The sequence below is a fragment of the Lynx rufus genome, unplaced genomic scaffold (genome assembly GCF_022079265.1).
Source record: "Lynx rufus isolate CCGP_SWC_20201006 ecotype Redwood Valley unplaced genomic scaffold, mLynRuf1.p SCAF_4, whole genome shotgun sequence".
In the NCBI taxonomy this organism is placed as follows: domain Eukaryota; kingdom Metazoa; phylum Chordata; class Mammalia; order Carnivora; family Felidae; genus Lynx; species Lynx rufus.
The window spans coordinates 62,249,268-62,265,987 of record NW_025814856.1 but is presented as its reverse complement, the minus strand read 5'-3'; the positions used below and the strand labels follow the sequence as shown (position 1 = coordinate 62,265,987).

The following is a 16,720-nucleotide window of genomic DNA, read 5'->3' as shown; positions in this document are numbered from 1 at the left end:
TTTCCGAGAGACACGAATGAATTCCTGTCCATGTGGAAAAGCCTGCCTCTCCTGGGAGTCAGGGCTGCTGTAGCTCAGGTGACAGCCCGACTCCCCCAGCCCTCAGCCCCAGCTCCCACGGCACCCCCCTCCCCTCCTCCCCCCACAGAGTGGCACTCTCCCAGCCCTGGCAGTCGCCTCTCCTGGCCCCCAATTCAACCAGGACTGTTTGTCTACACTGTGTGTTCTGGGACAGGGCCCGCGGGTGGTGAACAACATGTGCAAAACCACTGGTCCTGTCGAGAAAGACACCCGGCAAGACTGGTGCATGGGATGTGCTGCTGGTGGGGACCGAGCTCTGAAGAGACGCAGTGAGGGGTGTGGGAGCCCCATGGCCTCATTGGCCCGTCCTTTCCTTTTCTGTGTTTTACACGGAAGAGTCATGGGACCAAAGGAAGGAGGCCAGGGGGCAGTCACCTGGTGCTGGGGCCACCAAGCCAGCCACACAGGAGGGTGGGGGGGGGTGCGCAGGGCCCAAGTCGGAGGTAGGTGGGTGGCCGCAGAGGGAAGTGCTGGGCCGCTGTGTGCAAGGAGGCCTCAGCCCAGCACTGCCGTCCAAACCCCTGCTGCCCCCGGGGGCCCATGAGGTGCAGTCGGGGCATATTTTGAACACAGGGCCCCCTACTTGCAGACTGGATGTGGGGGCTGAGAAGGACACAGACTGAGTTACCCAAGACAGCGCCCCAACTGAAGAAGCAAACGGGAGGAGGCAGTTTTGGAGGGACACCAGGATCTCCATACAGTTAAGGTGGGGGCCACCGGCAGGCAGGTCCCTCCGGGCAGCCATGGAGGGGTCCTAGGAGAATGTCAAGGTCACTGGACACTTGAGGAGTCGGAGCCGGCAGCCTGAGGCTGTTTTAAATGGGGGGGGGCGGTGCCCAGAGACACCTTGTGAAGCAGGAAGCAGCCACAGGACAGGGGTCGCTGTCCCTCTGCCCCCACCACTGCCCCCACTGCTTGGGAACCCTCAGCCCTGCCCCACAGGTGCAGGGACACCTGGCAGAGCAGTGAAGGGTTACAAGCTCAGGGTGTCCCTTCCACTCGGGCAGGTGCCATCGGGGAGGTGACATCCGGAGTGTTTGCTCCCCAGGCTCCTCCCCCAGCCAGGCAGTACGAGTGCTGACTCCCAGAATGACGATCCCAGAGTCTCGGTCCACCAGGGCTTCAGGCGGGGACGCAGACCCACACGGCAGGAGTGCGGTGCCCTGGGCAGCGGGAGTTCACAGCTGCAAGACCTTTGAGCAGCACCATTATATCAACAGGTAACAAAAAAGCAGATGGTCTCCATTGGAAACAAAATTGCAACTATCAGTGGGAGCGCAGGTTTGAAGAGCCAGGGAGGTATTAACTTACAACGTGAGACGGAGGAAAGACGAGGCACTGAAGGGCACCAGCGGCAGGCGCCGTCTAATAGTTGAAACAAAGAACAAATACAAGGAACACAGAACAGAACGGCTGTCTAGCGAAGATGTCCTTGAGGATACAGTTGAGGACCCGTCTTACACAGAAGAAACCAGGACATAAAAGGAACAGTGGACACCAGTGGAGGCTGGAAGCAGGGAATCTACCCGTAAAACCAAGAGCACACTTTACACACTGTATGTGAGCCAACTTGACAATAGATTATGTTAAAAAATATGGGGCGCCTGGGTGGCGCAGTCGGTTAAGCGTCCGACTTCAGCCAGGTCACGATCTCGCGGTCCGTGAGTTCGAGCCCCGCGTCAGGCTCTGGGCAGATGGCTCAGAGCCTGGAGCCTGTTTCGGATTCTGTGTCTCCCTCTCTCTCTGCCCCTCCCCCATTCATGCTCTGTCTCTCCCTGTCCCAAAAATAAATAAAAACGTTGAAAAAAAAATCTAAAAAAAAAAATAATAATAGGGGTGCCTGGGAGGCTCAGTCGGTTAAGCGGCCGACTTCGGCTCAGGTCATGATCTCACGGTCTGTGAGTTCGAGCCCCACGTCAGGCTCTGTGCTGACAGCTCAGAGCCTGGAGCCTGTTTCAGATTCTGTGTCCCTCTCTCTGACCCTCCCCCGTTCATGCTCTCTCTCTGTCTCAAAAATAAATAAATGTTAAAAATCTTGGGGCATCTGGGTGGCTCAGTCAGTTGAGCATCTGATTTCAGCTCAGGTCATGATCTCACAGTCTGCGGGTTCGAGCCCCATGATGGGCTCTGTGCTGATAGATCAGAGCCTGGAGCCTGCTTCGGATTCTGTGTCTCCCCTCTCTCTCTGCCCCTCCCCTGCTCTCGCTTTGTTTCTCTGTCTCTCAAAAATAAATGAACATAAAAAGAAAAACTTTTTTGAAAACAAAATCCACAAATAGAGCAAATATAACTAATCACATGAGTATGTTAAAGCCAAAAGAGAAATACTTTAACACAGACACTGTAAGAGCAGTTTACAGAACTCAACACAATAAAAACTGCGAATAAGTTAAGAGTATAAGAGGACTTCCATTACCCAATAATGTGTGACCATGGAAACACCAAACCCGCCAAGCACCGTCAGAGGTGGGGAGATGTTAGGAGTAGTTTACTGCTTCCTTCACCAGCCTGAGAGAGGGTGGCCCGCACAGACAAAAACGTCGAGACATAACAATCGGAAGACATGGGATTTGCAGATGTTCTGATCCTTTACATGGAAACCATAACAGAGTCTGCAGGCAAGTAAGTTACTGTGAATAAGGAAGGTATTTACCAACGCAGCTGGATGTAAGTCTACACAACAGTGAATAGTCACAGAGGATTATCAATTTTTAACAACTTTTGAAAACCTGGAAATGACCTAATTCCCCTCGAGAGGAGCTTGGAAGAATAAACTGGGTGTATTTGCAGGGTCCCCCTCTTGCAGCCACATGCACGACGCATCACTCTGTCATGTGAGGTTCAGAAACCAAGTCTCTGAAAATCACATGCTGCATGGGAACATTTTTAGGATGGTAAAAAAAAACAAAATGGGGGTGGCCTGGGTGGCTCAGTCGGTAGAGCATCCAACTTCGGCTCAGGTCATGATCATGTAGTTCGTGAGTTCGAGCCCCGTGTCGGGCTCACTGCTGCCAGCAGAGAGCCCGCTTCAGATCCTCTGTCCCCCTTTCTCTGCCCCTGCCCCACTTGCACACTCTCAGAAATAAGTAAACCTTAAAAAAAAATAACCAGAATCATCTAAAATGAAAACATACTTGAATAAATAAGTACAGATGAGGTACAACTATATCCACAGTGAAGCCATGAGCAACGCGTTCCCCATAAATTATTGCCCGAATGGTGGTTTTCAAGTTGCAGGGTGAGACCACGGACCCCTTCTTGACATCCAAACGCAGACCCGCAAGGAGGGTGTGCTATCACCTGGGGATTATGATGAGCCTTGAAGCTGATGAACACAGGTTCAAAGACAGCAGGGAGAGAAGCTTGGGCCGTGAGCACAGGTGACTCCAGATGCTGGCCCCGCATGTCTGCAGCCACCGTGTGCCCAGCCATTCCCACCTGGCTTCCTGGCTCCTGTGCCTGCCCTGGAATCCAGCATCTGCCCCCCGAGTCTTCTTCCTACAGCCCAACTCTGTCAGCTTTTTTTTTAAAGTTTATTTATTTTTGAGGTAGAGAGACACCTCGAGTGGGGGAGGGCCAGAGAGAGGGAGAGAGAAGATCCCAAACAGGCTCTGTGCAGTCAGCACAGAGCCCGACTCGGGGCTCTAACCCACAAACCGTGAGATCATGACCTGAGCCGAGATCAAGAGTCAGACGCTTAACCGACTGAGCCACCCGGGCCCCCAACAAAGTCTTTTTTTTAACAGCTCTGTGGAGACAGACAGCCCATAGCACACAATTCGCCCGTTTAAAGTGCACCATTCGGTATCGACAGCAACACGTGGAGTCGTCCCCACTCATTCTAGAACACTGTCGTCACTTAATAAGAACCCCTGTGCCCTCTAGCTGTTATCCGCCAGCCCCCTCTTCCCAGCCCTATGAGACCACAAGCTACTTGTGGTCTCTGCCGCTTTCCCCGTCGTGGACTTTCACGTGAACGGGATCACGTAACGTGAGATGGTTTATGACGGGTCTCTTTGAGCATACCGTTTCCAGGTGCCTCCGTGTTGTGGCGTGTTTTGATACTTCATTCCTTTCTGCAGCCAACGGATGCATCATATTGGGTTTGCGCATTTGGCTACCGATGAGCTTGGGTAGTTCCACCTTCGGGCCATTAGACATAACACACCTGAGAACACCCGGGCACAAGTGTCTGGTGGACACGCGTTTCACTTCTCTCATGTATCTATCTACCTGGAAGGGAACTGCAGGGTCCTATGGGAATTCTATGTTTGATCATTGGAGGACCTGCCAGACTGGTTTCCAAAGTGGTTGCACCATTTTACATGACTACCCTAGAGGTGCACGACTTCTGCACATCCCCACCAGCACTCATCGCCTGGTGTTTTGACCACAGCCAGCCTAACGGGTGCAAAGTGGCATCTCACTGGGGTTTCGATTTGCGTTTCCCTGATGACTAATGATGTTGAACATCTTTTCATGGGCTAATTGGCTGGTTGCGTGTCTCCTTTGGAGAAAAGTCTATTGACGTATTTCGCTCATTTTTGAATTGGGTTGTCTTCACACTACGGAGTTGAGGGGGCACCTGGGGAGTTCAGTCAGTTAAGCATCCGACTCTTGATTTTTGGCTCAGGTCATGATCTCACGGTTCATGGGTTTAAGCTCCATGTTGGTCTCTGCGTGGACAGCACGGTGCCTGCTTGGGATTCTCTCTCTCCCTCTCTCTTTGCCCCTCCACCACCTGATCTCTCTCAAAAATAAACATTTAAAAAAAATCTACCACTGAGTTGTCAGAGTTCCTTATATATTCTAGATACCAGTGTTATCAGATTTGTAATTTGCAAATATTTCCCCCCGTTCTGTGGGTTCTTCTTTTACTTTCTTGATGGTGGCCTTTGAAGCACAGGAATTTTAAATTTTGATAAAATTTGATTTATCTTTTTAGTTTTGTCACTTGTGTTTTTGGTGTTGTATCTAAGAGTCTTGTGTTAAGTCCAAAGTTATGAAGATTTACTGCTATGTTTTCTTCTAAGAATTTTATATTTTTAGCTCTTATGTTTAGGTCTTTATTGACTTTGAATTAATCTTCCATATAGTGTGAGGTAGGGGTCCAATGTCATTCTTTTACATGTGACTATCCAGTTTTCCCAACCACATTTATTGAGAAAACCTATTCTATCCTCATTAAATGGTCTTCCAACCCTCATTGAAAATCATCAGTGTTTGGGTTTGTTAATGGCCTCTCATTTCTATCGCATTGATCTATATGCCTCTCCTTACTCCAGTAACACTGATTACCATAGCTTTGTAGTAAGTTTTGCAATCAAGAGGTAGAATCCTACAGCTTTGTTCTTTCTCAGGATCGTTTGGGCTTTTCTTGGCCCTTTGCGATTCCATGTAAACTTTAAAATCAGCTTGTCAGTTTCTACAGAGAAGTCAGCTAAGATTCCAGAAGGGATTGTGTTTAAGCTGTAGATTAGTTGAGGGTGTTTAATGCTGACAATGTCAAGCCTTCTATTCCATGAATATGGTATGTTTTCCATTTATTTAGATCTTTAATTTCTTTCAACAGTATTTTGTAGTTTTTATTTTGTGCTTCTTTTGTTAAATGCACCACTAAGTATTTTATTTTTTTAACGCTAAAAAATGAGTGAGATTGTTTTCTAAATTTTATTTTGGGGTTGTTTGTTGCAAGCATACAGAAATACAATTGATTTTTGTATATTGATCTTGCATCCTGCAACCTTGCTAAACTCACTGAATGTCTTTTAGTGGGTTATCTAGAATTTTCTATATGTAAGATCATATCATCTTCGATAGAGGTAGTCCTATTTTGCCTTTATCTGAATACCTTTTATTTATCGTTCTTGCCAACTGATAAAACCTCTAGTAGAATGTTGAATTGAGGTGGCGGGAGCACACATCCTTACCTTGTTTCCTGTCTGTGGGGGAAGGCACACAGACTTTTCCCCATTAACTACACTGTCAGCTGCGGGATTTTCCTAGCTCCCTTTTGTCAGCTTGAGGAAGTTTTTTCTATGCTTTGTCTGTTGAGATTTATTTTGTTTGCTTTGGTTTTGTTTTACCGTGAAAGGGTACTGGGTATTATCAAATACTTCTCCTGAGTCCATTGAGATGACCATGTGATCTTGGTTTTTTATTCTATTGATATGATTTATTACATTAATTGGTGTTAGGATGTTGGAATGACCTTGCATTCCTGAGATAAATCTCACTTAGTCATAGTGCAGGATGATTTCAATCGTTAATATTTTCATATCTTGCCAGGTTTAGCTTACTAGTGTTTGGTTGCAGATTTTGTGTCCATTGTCTTTTAAGATAATGTGAAATTGGATGCTGAGTTCACAGGTCACTCCTGGGGGCTTGGCAGAGAGAGGATGGCACCCACAGGGCACAGGGTGGAGGGAGAGACCCAAATGGAAGAGCAGGAAAGGGGACTGACAGGAGGGGTCTGGGAGGCTCTGGGGGCAGGCCAGACTGCAGAGGGTGGGGGTTGAGATAGGGAGACTCTGCCTTTTCCCACAGCCAAGGGAGGGAGCCTCCCAGGAGACGGGGTGGAGGCAGCCAAGAGGCCAGGTGGGACCCACGGGGGTGGGTGAGATATGGAAGGAAGAGCGTGCAGGGCAGAATCAGGAAAAGCAAGTGAGGAATAGTTGATGGAACGAGGGATCCAAGGAGCAGAAAAGCCCCACACGCTCAGGACCCAGCCATCCACACCGAAGGGGCCAGCAGGGTGCCCACCTGAGACAGTGAAGCCCCGAAGACCCTGCAGATGACGGGGACAGCACAAGACAGAGGCAGCAGGGGAGGAGGGGAAATGAAGAAAGTATTGGTGTCCCACATGTAAGATGGGGGAGCCCTGGCCTGCTCATGGAGGCAGGGAAGGGGCAGATCATCAAAGGTTAGGCCCCAGGAGGTGAGTGGGGGAAGGGCAGACCTGCCAGCAGCAGACAGGGATCCTGAACAACCAAAGCTGTGTGAGGAGGGGTGAGTGACAGGGACTTCAGAAACAAAGGAGGTACATTCAACCAGTGTCTACGGCAGTCGCAGTGTCCCCGGGTGCAGTATTTGTCCCGACCAGGTCGGCCCGTGCAAGTGTGTCTGACTGCGCAGACAATCTTAACTCTGAGTAACACCACCACGCGCAGCTCTGGTCACACGATCGGCACCGAACTCTCCCTGCGAACTGACACTCGCTCGGATCTGTGGGTACAGACCGAGTCCTTTCTCGGCACGGCTCAACCACCCCCGTTAGGTCACCTGAAAACAATCACTGCCACACGTTTCAGCTCTGCACTTTCCAGGCTGTATTTCCCCTGCTCCGTAGAGGCAGGAGCAGGGCGCTCGGAGGAGTTACAAGTATTTACACCCAGCGACGTGAACGTGTCTCGTGATATACAAATCCACACGGCAGAGTGACCATGTAGAAGGATACATGTACATGGAATAAATACACAGCTTTAAGTGTCAGCAACACGTGTGCTCATATACACATACACACACGGAGAGGGAAGTGTGTCGTTTCTAGAGTATAAATATGCTACATACTTAAATATTTGGGGGGGGGGCGGGTGACGGACGACAGCACAGCTGCTGGCAGCTCTATCTGCTAAAATACTGACTGCAGTTGGGGTCGCCTCTGACCTCCACGGACCCCGGGATCTTCTCCCTGCTCCATGGGTAGACACACCAGCAGAGCCCTGGCTCATCGTCCAGCGACGTCTCGCACTGCAGAGGCAGGACACACGAGGTGCACGGTCAGGGGTGGCCCCCGCAAAGCTGGGGCGGGGAGGGGCTTCGCCAGCACCACGGCTGAGCGCCTGGCCACGGGCACGCCAGCTCGCCGTGGCCACAACCGTGACCGAGGGCTCACCCAACACCCTCCTACCCAGCTTTCCCTGTAAAATGGAGACCGAGGCCGAGTGTGTAGTCGACAAGGACGTCACGCATGTGCGAAAGGGTACAGTGTGTGCACGGCTGTCTGATCTGTGGCCTTGACAGTGGGGTCGCTGAGCCCAGGAGTACATCCCGTGGGTGGCTGCCATCCCCTCGGACTCCCTGGCAAATTCCTCATCAGGAAAGCTCTGCCTCGTCCTCAGTTTCCCCTGGCTACACCCCCAGAGCCTGTGTTTCACTGAGTCCTAAAGAGCCCCTGAAAATGAAGTGTAGGCTTGGTTTTGATCTCATGGATTATGTGGCAAGCTGGAGGACGCTACTGTATTTAACGAAGTTCGCGGTTTCCCGTTGTGGGGAGAAAGGCAGGAAGCCATGTCCAAGGGGACACCCGCTCTCCTAAGTCCAGCTTCCTCCTGTGTTATAGATGAGACAGACCTGGAGCCTGAGGGGCCCATCCCCCACCTGCTCAGGCTTGACCCAGAGCCCCTGGCCGAGCGCAGGGTCCCCCGCTGGCCGTGACCACGGAGCTGGTCTTCAGGCTCCCGGGATCTGGCCGCCCCTAGTCCCGAGGGGTGGCTCTTTACCTAATGTGGTCGGCTATGGGGCTTTACGGTGCGTATTTGGGACTGGCCCCCTCCCCGGCGAGGAAAGAGGGGTTTTGCAGGGATGCCCCGGACGGGACGGTCCCCAAGAGGATAGCCCTTGGCAAGGCGCGCACCTGTCTGCTGTGATAGAATCCGTTCTTGCTGCAGTTGGGCAGATAGAATCTGTAAAGCTGTCCTGACGACTGCTGTTCCTCGCTCAGACGGCCCAGCACCTCGTGGAGATCCCGATGGCAGGGCCCCTGGAAGATCAGGAAAGTGGACTGACGGGAGGGGTCTGGGAGGCTCTGGGGGCGGGCCAGAGCTGCCCCCCAACCCGTCGGAGGAGGGGGCTGGCGGCTCTCTGAGCTGTCAAGATGAAGATGGGGTGCCCTCCCTGAACGCAGGCCACACAGCTGCAGGGAGACAGAAGCTCCCCCACCCTCGCGGCCTCTCCCCTACCCCTCTGCCCTGTGGGGGCTCCACAGCTCTTCCCACAGCACAGAGTTCTGGATTATGAACACCTTTCCTCTATTTCATTATTTCACAGAAGCCAGGTCAAGCGAGGATTAAGCTGTCCGCCTGGCACTTGGAGATAAGACAGCACTTTTCTTCACACTCCATCACTTCCAGATGAGACGCTGAAGCGTCAGGGAAATGGGTCAGAACCTCCGCTTTTCTGGGTGTGCCTGGTGGCCAGAGCAATGTTCTCGCTCTTTTCCACAAACCAGCTCTTCACGCCAACTCTGGTTCTTGGTCGCCCTCCCGTGGCAGAATTGGAAACGGCCGTCGAATCGGATGGGACCGGGCAGTTTGAGTTTAGCAAGCGGGGACAGAGTTTCCGCGTGGGAAGATACACGTTCTCGAGGGGGACGGCGGCAGAACCACACTTTAATGTGGCCAGAGTCATAAATTTTATGTTATGCGCATCTGACCACCATTTTTAAACGTGGACGGGGCATAAAGTCCTGTGCTGAGCTCCAGGGCCCGGGGCCAGACGCTGCAGCCGAAGCCACTTGGCAGGCTTCTCCGCTCAAAGTCTTTGCGGGAAAAGCCAGACAAAGCTACTGTGGGCAGCGTCTACCCGCCTTGAGAAGGAAAGCTCTGATTCCTGGGGCCCCACGGAGCCTGCCTGCCCTACTGGACACCCACCCGGGCCTCACCTTCCACGTGTCGACCTGAGTCCCGCTGTTCATGTAATTACTGATGGCGTTCCAGAGAATGTGTGTGTCGTCGTCAGAAGGGGCCATCAGGTGGAAATTCTCCAGGAGCTCCTCCTGGGTCATATCTGCACTCTCGGAGGACGACATCACATCTGAAAGATACAGCACCCGGACCCGTGAGCGCTCCCCGAGCACCTTGCCCGCCCCCTCAAGTGTATCCAGGTGGGGACCCCAAGGGTGGTCGAGCTTTTTTTTTTTTTTACATTTATTCATTTTTGAGAGACAGAGAGACAGAGCATGACTTGGGGAGAGGCAGAGAGAGAGAGAGAGGGAGACAGAATCCAAAGCAGGCTCCAGGCTCCCAGCCATCAGCACAGAGCCCAACACGGGGCTCGAACCCACAGACCAGGAGATCATGACCTGAGCCGAAGTCGGACGCTTAACAGACTGAGCCCCCCAGGTGCCCCTTGCCCACTTCCTCTTTAAAGATGCATCAGACAGTTTCCAGGAAATGTGATGACCCAATAGCAATTCTGTGCTTTGGGGGTCTAGCAAGGGCCTCCTGGGTTTTTGCTCCTAAAGCAGCAGGTGGGGGAAGCCACTGGCTTTCCTGCAGGGCCCCTGGGGACCCAACTCCTTTGAGGACCATTGAGGTGACTCCATTTTACTGATTCTGAAGTTAGAGAACCAGCAGAAAAACGGGGTCCCTCCTCGGAAGGGTCACGCACCCTAGTGAATTCCTACCAGAGTACGAGACTGTGGGAGTCCTCAGAGAGTCACAGAGGACGTGCGTCCGCCTGCCTGCTGATGGGGAGGTGGGGACAGGGGGTAGAGGAAGGGGTGTTTCCTCTGCTTCCCACTACAAATAAATTGCTGCTAAATTCAGGAAAGGTCTGATTGTCCTTGGAGGCGACATACACATCAAACACTGTTTTTCTATGGCGGTGAACGTAGCGAGGTTTACAGCCTGCGTTCACATTATGTTCTGTAAACACTGGGAAAGCACAGTCTGCACAGGAGTCCCTTACAAAGGACATTCCGAACCCTCCCCAGGGGTCTGGCAGGAGGGATCCCCACGCCAGGCCTCCCCGGAGGATCCAGGCCCTGGAAAGGAGGGCCGGCCACCCTCCCCCCCAGCTCTCCCACAGGGCTGTGGGGGCCCTCCACCTCTCCTCCCCTTTCCTGGGCACCTCCCTCAGGACCGCGGTGGTGGGGCTCGTCTGGGTGACGGAAGATCCTCTCCCCTTCGAGCTCTGGCCTCCGGCCGCTTTGCTCCCGACCAGCCACTCCTTCGGTGGAGCCCCTGCCCCTGTCCACCCTCCCTAATCTGTCTTGTGGGAGGACAGGTCGGGGGGGGGGGGACCCCGCGGGGGCGTCTGTCATACCTGTGTCACCACCGGTGGGCACGCAGGTGCCCTGGCCGCGGATGAGGGCTTGCAGGGGCCGCTGCTCCCCTGGCAGCGCCCGGCAGCTGAGCCCGCTGGCACAGCGCGCACTGGCCACGCCACAGGCAGTGCCCTCGGGCAGCGTGCACAAGGAGCAGCAGCCGCAGTTGGCGGGCCGGGCGCTCTCGGTGCAGGAGTCAGGCACGGGCGGGCAGAGCGCCAGCTTCTCAGGCGAGCAGGGCGCGCACTGCCAAGGCTGGGGGGCCCCGGCGGTCGCGCTGAGCCGGGTGGCCAGCAGGAGCAGAAGCGGCCAGGCACAGGCAGCGGGGGCCCCGGGCATCGTCAGGCAGCTGTGGCGGACGGACAGACACTGGCACTGGCTGTGGGCGGTGGGGGTGCGGTGGCCGGTGCTCACGCTCGGTGCTCCCTGGGAGCCGCGTGCACCTTATGAAGGGTGCGGGACGGCCCCGCCTCAGCCGGTGGTTAATGATTGCCAGCGCTGCGTGCTTAGGGCTGGCGTTCAAAATAAGTTTGGAAAAAAAAGTTTGTTTTGCTCGTGCGCCCAAGGCCCTGTGCAAACCGTGGGTGGAGGGAGGGTTACCGGTCCAGGTTTCCAGCCGTGTTTGTCCTGTTGTTACTGTTCTGACCTGGAGAAAAGTGCAATTGTAACCAGGAGCCCACGGCCAGCGCTTGCTTTGTTCAAGGGCATCCCCCTGCCCGCCAAGCAGCATGGTCGTCCACAGACCCGAGGGGAGAAGTCAGGAGATGTGCGAGGCCAGCCCATCTGCCAGTTTTCAAACGGGGAAACCAAGGCCCAGGGAGAGGGAAGGAGGAGCCCTGGGCAGTTTTTAGGACGAAGCCCATAACTACTTCTCCGTCTGCAGGAAGGCCTCCAGTCCCACGGCCTGCACTCATCACAGCCTTTCCCCTGAGGGAGGCTGGGAGGGAAGGGACATTCCCCCAGGGCTGGTGCCACCCTCCTCCCCAGGGTCACCTCAGCCCCCAGAGACTGCTCACTGGTTTCCAGAAGGGACCAGAACTCAGAGCCCATGAAGAGACAGGGCCAGGGCTGCAGAAAGGAGCCCAGACCCCGGGCTTCCTGACTTTCCCACGCAGACCAAATTTTTATCCAGACTTGATTAACGAGTCTTTTTCTTTAGTGAAAACTGCCATTTCCTGGCTATCCTCTGAGGTTGCAAAAAAGTCATTGTACCTTTAAAGGCAGTGAGAAGTGGGCCCGCCCATCCCCAGGACCAGCAGGTGGACGCCAGGTCCCCGGAAACTAGGCGGCTGTTAACAACAAGGGGGCAGCTCGACATTCACACATAGAGAAATTCCCAAGACCAGTGAAGTTTTATAAGTTAAGAATAATTTCCCCGGGACAGTACAGAATATCCAATGTCTGTATAAAAAAGGTAATATGAATAGAGACATGTCTCTGTGACTCTAAATTCATGGAAAGGGGGGAAGAACAGATAAGACACCGGGATCAGTGCCTGCCTTGGTGCGGACGGGTGAGAGATCAGGTCCCTGAGGGACTGGCCTCCCCTGTGCACACTCTTACCCTTCTGGATTTACGTTACTAGTGAATACGACACCATTTCACACAGTCAGACACTTGCATATCCTTCGCATCATCAACCTCAAGAGTAACCAAATCACAGTTAACCTACCGGCTCCCCCTGCAGCTACTGGGCCGGGCCTGGGGCCTGGCGTAAGCACCCTCGTCTTTGCTCTGCTGTATCCCTGTCCACGGCTCCAGCTACAATCAAAACAAGGTCGGCGGAAATCACCACAGTTACAAGTTCAAGGTCGTGTTTGTCATTATTTTTACAGAGCAAAGTTCAGCGTCTGGGTGAGGAGCCAACCGATGCTTTCGACTACCTGAATGCTAGTTTTCATGTGGTTTCCTCAATGATTCCATTCCCTCAAGAAGAACTTGTGCTCTGAATTTTCTCTGACTTGCCCCCCTCAGAATCTGTGGGGTCCACCTGAGATGGTCCCTTAAAGACGTATGTGAAAGAGAGGGCGGTCTGATACACATTCAGGGCCCGCCTACTGTGTGTGGGCCAGTGCCAGCCCTGGACAGTGCACCCTGTTGTGCACTTGCCCAGTGAGGCCCCCACCCCCACCCCTGGTCTCGCTCATCCAACACGTAGTGGAAGTTCCTCTCTGTGTAGGTTGATTTCCCAAATGTCAATTGCCACTCCTTGCCTCAGAGGAGTAGTAAGAAACCAAATGGCCACCAAACCCAGAGAGAATCTCTCCTCTTCTCTGGCCACAACAACACAAGTGGGGCGGGTCCTCCTGGAGGCCTCAGGGGCCACCTGTCTGTCTGTCCTGTGGGTGGCTGCTCTTTCCAGGGGTCGGAGCCTGTCTGTGAGTCTCAGGTCCTCCTGCCCCCCATGGGCGTCACGGCTCTGCCCGGCCTTTCACGTCCCCAAGTCCATGCCACCGTGACTTCTGTGACTCCCAGTCAGAGGCCACTTTGCCCAGTCACCCCTACTGGAGAGACGGAGTGCAGGGTGGGCCAATAGGGAGCCCCTATCATGTTATGCATGTCTTACACCCTCGAGGCCTTATCTGCCTCCCCTAATCCCTAATCCCTCCAGCAGCCACCTCTCCCAGCGCCTCCCAGCACCTGTCTTGAGTGTCCATCTAGCAACCTGTCCTTCCCCCAGCAGAGAACACGAAGAGGGGGGGCCATCCTCGCAGTGCGCGCAAGCACGGGGCCAGGTGAGGAGGACGGGCTAGCCGATCACCACACACAGCCTGGCAGGAGGGATGCCCCGTGAGGGCTGATGACAGGCTGGTCCTTGACATGACTGCTTTCCTGGAGAGTCCAGAGCGGGGCGGCCAAGAGCAGGAGAGAGGGCACCGAGCCATGCATGGGCACTCCCACAGAAGGTGCCAGCCCAGGCAGGTCTCGGAGGAGAAGCAGGGCCTCCCCAACAGTAGAGTAGGTGAAGCAGGGACCAGGAAGAGGGCCGTGTGCTCAGGAAAGGACCCAGGGGTCTCCTGCCCAGAAGCTAGAAAGACAGCAGATGGAACAGGAGACAAAGGCCCTAAATATTGTGCGACAGGCTCAGGTCCTGTTGTTAAGGCCCAGAGCCACCAGGGGAGGGTCTAGGCAGGGCCAGGGGTGCTGGTCAGAAGAGAGCTCCAGAAAGATCCAGGGTGGCAGGCCCGGAGACCAGAGACCAGCACTGAGACCCTCCTTCTGATGTCCCTTTAGGCTGGGTGCCCTGCCCCTCTGACCAGTGACTACTGGACCCAGGAGCCACGAAGCCAGGAGAGCAGGGGCAGGGGGAGTGGGGATCAAGGTTTCCTATAGACACACTGTATGCAGCTGGCACCACACCATGCTCATCAGCGTTGCCAGAGGACCCTCCCTGGGATCTCACCATCTGGGGTGAAGCCCACTTTGGCCCCATCACAGCCTGTGGGCATGCAACGTCAGGGAGGGTCACAAACTCCACATTCAGCGGTAATCGGGGTGTATCTGCGGGGGCAGAGTGGAAAGGCAGCCTGGGGGTACACACGGGAAGCATTCTGTGCCGAACACATTACATCCACCAGGCAAGAAAGAACTTCAGCCTCATGGAGTCCCAGCCACAGGGGGATGCCATGGCACCTCCCGGGAGACAGTCTCCACCTGCACAGGGCAGGAAACCGCTGCTCCAGGTTGAGAAAAGCAGAGCGGGTGGCCAGCGCCCCCAGGCAGACGGGACGTGAAGGGCCTGGGCCGCACGCATGGTCTTCGCCAGTCCCATCTGGGCGCTGCCTGCCTATCGGCCTCTGGCCGCGGGAGCTGCAGGAACAGATGTCAGCTGCTGCGTCCGGGACTCGGGGCACAGCCTATGGGCAGGTCGGGGAAGTTCCGGGCCTCCCAGCAGGACTGTCTGTGCTGGCACCTGGGATTTCCACATCCGGGCCTCGGTCTCCCCACCTGTGAGGGGGCACTGTGAGCCCTGAACAAAGGGGCGGGGCCCCCACCCTGAGCTATAGCGTGGGACCCCACAGGGGCGGGGGCACCGCCAGATGATGAAACCACACGGACTCTTCCGTCACCCAGGTCGGCCTCCACACCGCATGCCATTTACCCACCAGCAGCCGGAAAATTGGGCAATCCGAGCTCACAAAAACAATGCAGGGTCAAGGGCGCAGTGAAACTCCCAACGGGCGGGACCGCGTCATCCAGAGGCCCCTCGCAGGGAAGTTGTTTTTAACCTGCGGGGGAAAAAAAACAAAAAGATGTTCCCGACCAACACCGGGGATGATGTAAATCCGTGCAAGCCCCCCGGCGATGCCCGGTCCCCCGAGTGTGAAGGCACCGTCCTGACACGGAGGCACACCCACTCCCCGCTAATCAAGGTGGGGATGTAGCCTTGCTCCTGTCACATCCACATAGCCCAGATCCTGGACACAGGCTCCCACTGGCACACCCGAGGCCAGTGCCCCAGGGGCCCCGGGAAAGGACAGGGCTTTCCTGGGCGATGGAGGGCACCCAACCCGCGTGCACAACCCGTGGACCATCAGGGTACCAAGTGCAGGTACGTGCGCGGTGCCCAAACATTCCTTCCCATGACCTGCTCCAGAATGTGCGACCCAAGTGTCAGGGCCTGGAGCAGCCTCACAGCACCCGGGCCTGGGTGGAGACACACATTCCCAGCCCCTGGGACATTGACTTGGGGGACCCCGAGCTCCAGCTTGAGCCTCGGGCTTAGGAACCCCCTCTGCTCTCGCTGCAAGCTGCCTGCGAGAACCCGAGGGCGCCCCTGGGGAGGGGGCGACGAACAGGGGTGCAGCAGGCGGGTGGGTGGGCTGCGCAGCACAGCGCAGGAGCCGACAGACCCCCAGCTCGTCCCGGGGCCTCCCGCCCCCTCCCCCCCCCCCCCGCAGGCGGACTCCCAGGGGGCACTAGTGCCCTTCACTGCCCCGCGTGAACCTGGGGCCCTGAGCGGCCGTCCGCAGGGAGTGTTCGGGGAACACTGGCGGTGATGTCCTGCATCTCTGGGTCAGAAGTGTCCGCGACTCTGCGAGGAGAGAACGCTGCACGAGACCGGCCCGGGGCCTCCTGGGGGGGGGGGGGGGGCGGGGGCGGGGTCCCCGCTCTGAGCCCTGGCCCGGGGCTGCGCTCTGCACCCAGTCACCTAACGGGTCCACAGCCATGTCGGACCCTCCCCAACCCGGAGGACCCGTCCACGGGCGGGGGGCCTCTCCCACCCGCGGGGCGGCAACAACGTGGGCACCGGTGCGGCCAGGCCTGGGGGGACACGGCTCCGCCAGCGGGGCGACCTGCTCACAGGACGAGGGCCGCGTGCAGAGGGGAGGATCGCGGGCAGAGGGGAGGATCACCAGCAGGACGTGAAGCCGCTGCTGTGTTACAGTCTAGTGCATCACGTGGGGGCATCCCCCCATCACGCAGCGGATGTCAGGGCGTCTCCGCCACATCACGGCACGGACGTCACGGGGCGTCTCCCCTACGTCACAGGGCGGACCCCATGGGGGCGTCTACCCCACGTCACGGCGCGGACGTCAGGGAAGTGTCTTCCTGCGTCACAGCGCGGACGTGGTGTTCTCCCGCATGGGG

At 55.6% G+C, this 16,720-nt stretch overlaps 1 protein-coding gene across 1 annotated transcript; it reads right to left on the bottom strand.

Annotated features, from left to right (window-relative positions):
- Positions 1 to 7,704: 7,704 nt before the first annotated feature.
- On the bottom strand, positions 7,705 to 11,467 carry IGFBP1 (insulin like growth factor binding protein 1). The gene is made up of 4 exons (XM_047094716.1): positions 11,128 to 11,467; positions 9,743 to 9,894; positions 8,717 to 8,842; positions 7,705 to 7,830 (listed from the first exon to the last, which is right to left on the bottom strand). Exons 1-4 carry the CDS (start codon positions 11,465 to 11,467, stop codon positions 7,705 to 7,707), a joined length of 744 nt encoding a protein of 247 aa, XP_046950672.1.
- Between the last annotated feature and the right edge of the window lie 5,253 nt (positions 11,468 to 16,720).